The sequence below is a fragment of the Myotis brandtii genome, unplaced genomic scaffold (assembly GCF_000412655.1).
Source record: "Myotis brandtii unplaced genomic scaffold, ASM41265v1 scaffold354, whole genome shotgun sequence".
NCBI lineage: Eukaryota > Metazoa > Chordata > Mammalia > Chiroptera > Vespertilionidae > Myotis > Myotis brandtii.
In genome coordinates, this window is record NW_005363609.1 from 374,131 (window position 1) to 384,082 (window position 9,952).

The window sequence follows — 9,952 nt, forward strand, 5'->3', positions numbered from 1 at the left end:
GCGCACGGTGCAGGCGCTGCTCAACCACGGCTCCCCCACCCTGTGGCCCGACGCCTTCCCCAAGGTAAGAGGTGGCCGGGCACCTCCCACCCCAAGCTTTGCATGCAGCGCTTCTCACTCTTCCAGGGACTCGGAAGAATGAGGGGTCAAGGACTCAAGTCTCAATAGAGCAGAGATGAGAAGGGCACCAACAGGGGACTTGGGAAGCAGCAGATTCTGACTCAGTGGGTTTGGGTGGGAGCGTCTCCTCTTCTAACAGTTGCCAGGTAAGGCCCAGGCTGCTGGTCTTGGGACCATACTTTGAGGAACCAGGGCCCAGAAGCTTCCAGCCACTAGAAAAGAAAGAGGTTGGGGTGTGAACAAGCATGCCTGCGTGTGTCCTTTCAAAGTAGTCACCTGGGGACTCCACACACTTATTTCCATGACGCTGTCATGCCTTAAGTTATTTTGGCAGCTCATCTTTTGTTGTCATTTTCAGAACAATGAAAATCGATTTCTTAAGGCATCTGGCATTTGATCTGAAATGAAATCCCCAACCTTGTTAATGAGATTAATTACACGTTTGCAAATTCCCTCATTTTCATCCTCACGCGTTCCTGTGAAATACCAGGCAGGTGTTTCTCCTTCCTGGGTTTCAGCCAGGTGAGGGGACTTTTCCAGAGTCAGGGCTGTGGAGACCTCAACCCCACTTTGCAGGCTTGCCTCTGAGCGGTTTGTCACCTTCCCCATGGGTCAGATCTAGCTTGAAATAATAAAGAGGAAGAATAATGAGTTCTCACCAGAGAAAATACTCAAAAGACGGGAAATATTTCCAAAAGAAAAGTTCCCAAAATATTGGTTGGAGTAAGAGATTGTCTTTCCCAAAAGACTTCACCGAAGGAAATTCATTCCATTAGATGTAAAAGTGGGTGTGCTTAATTTTAAAATGATCCCTCTTCCCCACGCTCACCAATCAGAGGCAAGAGACATGCCTGAGAAGTTTTGAATGGGTGAAAGGCTGTCATCCAAAAAGAGCAGTATTCTAGATGGTCTGAAATAGCGCGATTCACACATTTCTCTCAAATGCTAACTTTGCATTATAGATGCATGCAGAGTAAAGTTTGTGTCTGTAAAAACACAGGTGAAAAGTGGGAAGCGCACCCAAACAGCTCCCTGAGCGTTTCCTTGACAAACATTATGACAAGTGTCTTGTACTAACTCTCACATTGTCTTTGAGCCGTTCTCACGTGGTTCTCACGTGGCACTCTACTAATACAGTGACTCCAGGAGGGTGGGCTCTGGAAAGGGAGGGAATGCCAGCAGCTTTATATTCTATAACACTTACCTGTTATCTCCCTAATTTGCATTTTAACATGTCCCAATATTAGCAGGCTTAGTGCATCAACCCATAACATGGAAACAAGACCCACTCACTGCCCCTCCGGGTCACACGGTGTTTGCCTTAAACCAAGATGCACACGTCAACCATTATCATATGAAATTGCATAGAAAATGCAAAAGAAACAGGCTTTATGCAATGGGCCACCAGTGAAAAATATCTGAGGCAAATTATTTTTGTTGTTAATCCTTGCCTAAGAATATTTTTCCATTGATTTTTAGGGAGAGTAGAAGAGAGAGGGAAAGACAGAGAGAAACATCGATGGGTTGCCTTCTGCATGAGCCCCCAGCAGGGCCCGGGCCAGGGAGGAGCCTGCAACCAAGGTATGTGCCCTTGACCAGAATCAAACCCGGGACCCTTTGATCCACAGGCTGACACTTTATCCACTGAGCCAAACTGGCTAGGGCTGAGGCAAATTATTTTAAAGAAAAAATATCAAAAAAAAGAAAAAAACAAAAAGAAAAAATATCAGTGTATTTCAGCAGTGACTACAAATAATCCTTTGTTGGCCTTGAAGTCACTCTATTTGAGTGATTCTTTACCCAGGTGTCCAAGTCTCAGGTGCAGCCCCAGGGGCACCTTCCCTGAAGATAAGAACTCTAACACCTGAACTCTGTCTCCAGGGCTGTGGGGATTACCCCGCCTTGACCTTGACATGCAGGGCAAGGCACAGTGGCTCTCCCTCTGGGTCTCCAGGGGCCCTATCCTGGTTCAGCCACACAGGAGCAGAGCATGGTCAGTGGAGGTGTAAGTTGTGTTTAGGTTTGGGGGGTCCTATAATGGGGGTCAAAAGGCCATGAGAAGTATTCAGCTCCTAGAAGTGACACTGACTCTCCCAGCAATTGTAGAAGGAATTAAGAGTTTCCTTGAGAAATCAGAATACTTTGAGGCTTTCACCAAAAAGCATTGCCCACCATTGCTTTCCTTGCACATGCACAGAGCTGACCCCTGCACACCTCAATGTTGAGTGAATGAAGGAGATTCTAGCAACTCCAGGGCACACCACTTGCTGTTAAGTCCTTGGAAATGGACATGGGGATCTGAGTTCTTTGTGCTGAGGTAGACCTCACCTCTAGGGGGCGCCCATGGCACTCCTGGTTGGGAGCAGGGTGCGGCCCAAATGCATTTACCATACTTGGCGTCCTCTGAGCCAAGTTACAAGTGCCTGTGATGTTCTAGCCTGGGCCCAGGACAACCAGGGCACACACTGGAAACCTGGCTGTAGCATCTTCCTCCACCCAGGCCACCTGCATGTTCCACCAGGAAGGAGTCTAATCACCACACGAGACATCAAAGGGACAGAACAGCTCTGCTCAGCAGCCCCGTGGAGCGTGCAGCAAACACACTGAACCAGGCCACAAAGATACACTGCAGGCGAGACTCCACACCGTGGCGAGGGGTGCATGGAGGCGCCGGCAATGTCACAGAGCACGCGGTCCGTGGGCAGCAGCTGGGCTTGAAATAGATGTAAAGAGACACCCACGGAGCTCGGAATTACTGAGGCAAAAGGTTTCACAGCGAGCTTATGACATAAATCACATTCCCTCAGGCCCAGACAAAGGCACCATGGCCGCAGCAGGCGGACTCCAAGCATCCACCGCGCCGAGGACAGTGCTCTGCGGTGAAAATCAAAGTGGTGTCACTGCTTGGGAAGCAAGCGTGTTGACAATGCCAGGCCTTTCTGCCTGGCTGACCTCTAGTTAACACCAGTCAGGGATGGGGGCACAAGGGCAGGTGGCAGGCGGTGGCCAGGTTTGAATTCTGGAAGTTGTCAGCACAGTTGGGGCTGGCCTGGGGGAGAGCGGACAAGAGGGCAGACACACACACACACACACACACACACACACACACACACACGAATGTGAGTCCAAACTTGCTTTGCCACTGCACTAGCTGAGCTTGTGGGTTGGATGCTTGGTCTGGAATAAAGGGCTTTGCTCACGGTTCTCTCTCCTGCCTCTCACCTGGAGGCCAGATTCATGAAACAATAGCGAAGCCCCATGTTACCTTTTCACAATGAAGTACTCCTTTCCTCATCCCAAGTGTTTGAAGAGCAGATTTGGGGCTGGACCCCAGAACAGAAATGTGGGAGGGTAAGTCAGCCCCGCTCTGGGATGGGACAGGACCTCCCCAAGTCCCAGAGCTGGGAGGTAGTAGCACCAGGACAGAAGCCCATGGCCTGGGACCGCTCTTTCCTGCCTCTTCCATGGGTCATTTGTCCCTCAGTATATAAAGGGACCCCCTCCTCAGAGCACTTTTCATTTGCAGTCAGCTCTCATGCTTAACGCACTCTGCTTCCTCACCCCTGTTCCTTATTTTGTGCTGTTTTGTGCCTTGTTACCTACGGGGCAGAGGCCAGCAGCACCCAGCGGAAATGCACACGCGGAGGCCGTAAATATTCACACTCATACTTGCCCACGAGTGGGGGAGGTGCAGGGACAACACCAGCGGTGCACTGTCTCCCCCAAACCACATAGGCCATGCTTCCCACGGGCATCCCTGAAGCATGTATTTAGGCATTCAACACACATTCCTAAGGCATTGCTAAGCCCAGTGCTGGAGTTAGTGTGTTGAACCAGCCCTCATGGCAAGGGTCCCTCAGGAGGGTAAGACAACCACACACACACACACACCCATGTGATGTTGCTGTGGTGAGAACAGGTACAGAGCAAAGACCCTCCACACCTTGAAAGTGCCAACTAGGGGGCTTGACCTAGCTTGGGGGGTCGGGGGGAGGCTCCACAAGCTCCCCCACGCAGGTGCTGAGTGAGCCCAGACCTGAAGGCTGAAGCCTTTCTATGTGAGGAGGGGAGGAAAGGCCATCCAGGCAGAAAGGAGCAGTCCAGGCAATGCCCTGGGGCAGAGGGAGCTGCCACATGTGCGTCAGAGAGGACCCAGTCCCCGGGGAGGAAAGGGCAGGAGGGAGCCAGTTGAGGCGGGTGCTAGGCAGGGCCCTTGTTAAGGGTTTGAGCCTTTGTCTGGAGAACAATGGGAATCAGTGACATGCTAAGCAGGGAGGTGACATAATCAAATGAGCTCTCTGCTCAGGTGCAGAGAACACGCTGGGTAGGGGCTGGTGAAAGCCACAGACTGGTGGCCGTCCAGGTGAGGACTGCAGAGAGAGGGGCAATGGAGGTTGCAGACGAGAATGACAGATTCTAGAAACATCTGCAAAGCTCTGGTCTTGCCTCACCTCCTGGGCATTGCCCAGGTTTAAAAATCCAGGTGTAAAGTTTTCGTGTTTTCTTTTTACACGATTACAGAATTCGGTAAGGTGGCTTCACCCTGCTCTCATGACACAGGCTTTTAGGGGGCAAATCCTGGGGGAGCAGTAGTCAAAACCCAGGACTCCATTTCCTGACTCCACAGGGCCGCCCGCACCCTGTCCCCGGGGGCGGGGGGAGGAGGGAGGAGCAAGCATAAATGGCGTGCCTCTGTTTTTCTTGCTCATTTTATTTCCCGTCTACATCTAGAGCAATGTGCCTGTGTGATTTTTCCCCTTAATTTTCTTTCTGCCGCCTCATTAGCCGGAGAGGGTGCGCGCGGACCCTAACGACATCAGCGTGTCAGAGTAATGTGGCAGCCGCCCCTCCGCAGGCGCGCGGAGGCCGCGGAGGTTTTAAACTGTGTTGGCGTAAAAATAATGAAGGCAGCCAGCTGCCTGGCAAACACGAGGGCACAGCGCGGAGGGCGTGGGGAGGGCCCGAGCCCCAGAGAGGTGGAACCGAGGAGAGACAGGAAATGAATTCCCAGAGACAGGCAATAAGGCTTTGTCACAGTCTGTGACCCACCGACGGGGCCGGGGGAGGGGCGCTGCTGCAGAGGGAGGGCCGGGAGTCCTGGCGCTGCAGGCAGCCACTGGGATGCATTTCACGTTTCGCAGAAAGAAGGGAGTGGGCCAATCGGAGGGCCGCTGGACGCCAGGGGAGCCTGAGGAAGCAAGCATTGCCTGGAGCTCCATCTATATGTGACCCGACTAGATCTGGGGGTGCAGTGTGAACCCTCATCTTAACGGCGTGGTTCTCCCAACACAGAAGAGGACAGTGGGTGTCTGAGAGGGCCATGCTCCAGGAGCTGGCAGGCTAGTGGCAGCTGTGATAGCAGAAGTGTCAACACGGCAAGAGCACATTGGGGTGAGGCAGGAAGGGGGGGTGGGCAGGATGGAATTACCATGACTGGGTTAATCAAATCATTTGGGGTGTTGGGGAGTCAGCCCCAGTGTTCATGACAAAGAACTAATGTTAAAAGCTATCCATACAGCAATGAAAACCAGGCTGGACCCAGATTTCTCTGCTGCAGTATTGTCCTCAGACAACGAAATGTCGTCTACAGATTTTTAAAGGAAAAGTTTGGACAGAGGATTCTAACCTCAGCCAGGATGGCTTTCCTTTTGATGGTGAAAGAAAGACACTTGCAGATATCAAGACATAAGACAAAAATAAAAATAAAAAGCATTCTTCTATTTATTTTATTTATTCAACAAATATTTATTGAGTGATAGGCGGTAGGAGTGGATAATGAAAAAGCAGTACCCCTGCCCTCATAGAGCTTACATTCTAAAGGGAAACACCGTAAGCAGTGAACATAATAAATGGACCAATGAAGTGATGAGGCCTCGAGAGAGAAGCAGCTGCAGTTTTAGGTGTGGCACTGAGGGTGGGTGAACTTTGAGTCAAGACTTGAGAGAGGTGGGGCATGGGCTCTGCAGATGTCTGGGGTTGGAACAGCCCAGCAGATGAGCAGCCTGTCTGTGGCCCTGTGGCTGGAGCGGGCCTGACCTGTGTGCAGACAACACTTTACATGATCTGACCCTGCTTTCCTCTCCGATCTCTGGTCTCTACTCTCATGAGCCAGCCAACAGGTATTGGTCCTTCTCACCTTCCAAGTTTGGTAAATGTGTTCACCTAGAGCACACACGAATGTGAGTCCAAACTTGCGGTTTGTCACCTTCCCCATGGGTCACCTGCCCCCAGAACTCTCCATACCTTTTGTCACTCCTACTCTGTAGCTAGATTTTAGCTTGAATGTCACTTTTTCCAGAAGTCTTTCCCTGAGCAACTCACCACCCCATTGCAAGCCCAGGTCTGAGTTAGGTGCCATTTCTAGCGCCTCCGCAGGGCTGTGGCACTCACTGCATATTATTATTAGTGTTTGGACTGTGTTGTTGGGACTATAAAGTTCCATGAAGGCAGGGCTTGCCATTGTATCACACAGACCTACACACTCCTAGCTTCTAGTAGGAGCTCGGTAAATATCTGTGGAATGAATGGCTTAACGGACAGGTGGTAAGCATACAACCCAGTGAAAAGAGATACAAATAATTGTAAGGCACGTTGTAAAACTAATGAAAAGACCAAAATTATTTCCAAAGGAGATGTAAATAGGAGATATCTCCTGTCCAGATAGAGGGACACATAGACCAGGCTCCTGCCCCTGCCTTGCTGGGTTTGGCCAGTGCCGTCTCTCAGCTGCAGGAGGGAGGGGAGGAAAGTGAGGTCAGAGGATGTATTCACTGAGCCTCCTGTCTGCTGCAGGCTGGCTGTGTGTTCCCCACCAAGGATCACCCCACCAAGGAGGACAGCCCACCCCATCTCCACCCTCTGGCTCAGGAATGGAATAGTGCTGCTACCAGCTCGCTCCACTTTCATGTGCTATCCCTGGCAGTTCCCCTGCACTCACACTGAGCTCAACAGCCCCTGTATCAGTGCACCTTCCTGAAATCATCCTATATCAGACATGCATTCTATTTCCTGCTGGAACCCTCACTGATACCTGTGCAAGGCTAAATGTCTGTAAAGTGAAGATCCTTTCCCAGGAAAATATAGACTCATAAAATTGATTCAAGAAGAAATGAAAACAATATATGCCAGTAACCAGGGAAGAAATAGAAAATATCAAATTATTACCTGCAATTAAATGACAGGCTTAGATAATATCAAGTGCAAGATCTATCATGTCTTCTTAATTCAATAATTATCTACTTTTTAAAATCAGGGTATTAAAAAAGATAGAAATTTTCTCAGGTACTTTTATTAAGTTAACATATTAAAACCTGACAAAAATAGCTCAAAAAACTAAAACTGTTAACCAAATTTAGTTATTAAAAGAGATGCAAAAATCTTAGTAAATTAAATCTTCCATTATAATTAGAAGAATAGCAAATAAAGTCTGTTTTATGAAGGCAAAAGTGAGTCAATATTGGAAAATCTTTTTATATCAACTTGCTTTTTTAAAAAAGGGCAAAAAATAAAGTTAAATCCTGAAATTTGTAGTAACCTAGGAATGGAAAGATATTTCCTTAACTTAGAACAGAGTATCAATCTGAAACTAATATCCAAGATTATATTTATGATGAAACATTACAGACAATCCTATTAAAATTAAGAATAAGATAATGATGCCTGCTATCAATTTTGTTTAACATTGAACTTGAAGCTCTAGCCAATGTAATTAGACAAGAAAATTAAATAAGAAATATGAATAGTGAGGAGAAAATACCATTATTTGCAAAAAATGATTGTCTCCATGAAACATAACCTTTATAAATAAGGTGTATTTACAAATCAATGAAAAGACTGAACACACTTATAGAAAAAATGAGAAGACATAATGTAACAATTCAGAAAAGAAGAAAGACAAATGGTCAACCAAAACAAGTGTAAACATTCCATCTTGTACCTATCAAATTTAAATAATGAATGTGATGATTTGGGCAGGGAGAAAGAGGCACTCTCATACTCAATTCTTTAAGAAGTGTAACAATTTACACACTCACAATTTGACAATATCCTTTAAAAGCTTGAAAATGTACCTATACTTTGACCCTGCACTTCTCCTTCCAGGAATTCAATGTAGGAAGGGGGTAGAATTATTACCTAAGAATGGTTTGGGACAGCAAGAGATAGACTTATGTTCAAGAATGTTCATTGTTTATCATTTCCACTTATGGTAGTTAATTTCACTGAATACATGATGATCCATTCATAAAATAATATTATGTGGCCACTAAAACGATGCTCATTTATCATTTTTGTTCACAGTCAATTTTGAGTAGACAAAATCAAGTTTCAAAATAATATGCAAAGTATTAGCCCATTTTTACATATATTAATGTTTTGTCTAAATGCATAAAACATGAGTATACACAATATAGGGTTTATCTCTGAACAAAAGACCTATGAACTTTTTATTTTGTTTCTCCTTTTTTAATATATTTTATTGATTTTTTACAGAGAGGAAGGGAGAGGGATAGAGAGTTAGAAACATCGATGAGAGAGAAACATCCTATCAGCTGCCTCCTGCACACCCCCCACTGAGGATGTGCCCGCAACCAAGGTACATGCCCTTGACCGGAATCGAACCTGGGACCCTTCAGTCCACAGGCCGACACTCTATCCACTGAGCCAAATCAGCCAGGGCTGTTCCTCTTTTTTAAAGGAGTTTTAGATGTGAAGGAACCTGGACAGGCTGTAAGGGAGCGGCCATCCCGAGTGACTTAAATACTGTACCTTTTCCTGTTTGACTCTGTGCTCAGGGAGCCCAGGGAGATGGTGCGGCCGGGCTTAGTTGCTGGCTCTCACTGTTGTCTGCTGTCGGTATTTGCTGCCTGGTCTTAGAAAAATTGCTTGAACTCCGTTTTTCTCAATCTGAAAAAATACAAAGAACAGTTGTATTACACTCAGTAAATCTCAAGCCTCAAAAACAGAGAACTATGAGGTTTCTTTCCCCTCCCCACTCTCCCCCCACCCCGCCCAAGATCAACTCTGAATGTGATGGAGCTTCCAAGTCCAGCTACTCACTCACAGAAAGCAGCGGAGGAGCAGCGCTCGTTCCAGCACCCACAGGGACACACCCGCAGGACCCCAACAGTGAGAGACTCTGGGACAGATAACCCAGTTTCTTCAACAAAGAAACAGAAAGTTCTAAAACTACATCATATCAACTAACCTCGTGTGTTTAGATTCTTATTCGAACAAACAAATTATTTTTAATATAATGGCATTGAAGAGAATGCTGTGAATTTAAACGCTGCCTATATGATACTAAGAAAGTCAGTTTTGTTAATTTCTCAGGTGCTATAGTGATACTGTGTAGATAGTTCTTCTAAAGGGTCCTTTAGGAGACACAGTAAAATATGTGCAGGTGAAATGGCAGAATGCCCGGAATTTGCTTTAAGATAATATGAGGGAGAGGGGCTGAGGGTGGATGGGGCAGGATTCGCCATGGGATGATGCTGGGTACATGGGGGCTTATCATACTATTGGGTCCAGTTTTGTGTCCATTCAAATTTCTTCGTAACAACAACAAAAAAAGTTTATTTTTTAAAAGCAAAGTGTTCCCACCTTTATGATAAAGCTGATGAATTTTAAATTTGCAAATAATAAAATAGGAGTCCTTTGACCGTGGGGACTGTGAAAATAAAAGGGAAGGGCCAAGTAGAGGGGAAACTCCACAGCAAAGCAATTCTCTTTGCCAATGTCCTGACAGAAAGTTGAGGTGAGAAGTTGGGATTACTGTCCTCGGCCACGCACTCCCAGCAGAACCTCATGCTGTTCCCTGAGCAGCTCTCCAGAG

The 9,952-nt window shown here is 47.1% G+C and overlaps 1 protein-coding gene across 1 annotated transcript in view; it reads left to right on the forward strand.

Moving 5' to 3' along the window:
* Window positions 1-9,952, forward strand: part of ASB18 (ankyrin repeat and SOCS box containing 18) — a 40,171-nt gene that overhangs the window by 27,941 nt on the left and 2,278 nt on the right. The window contains exon 3 of the mRNA XM_005871725.2: window positions 1-64. Coding sequence (XP_005871787.1) covers window positions 1-64 — 64 coding nt within the window. The remainder of the gene's footprint in view (window positions 65-9,952) is intronic.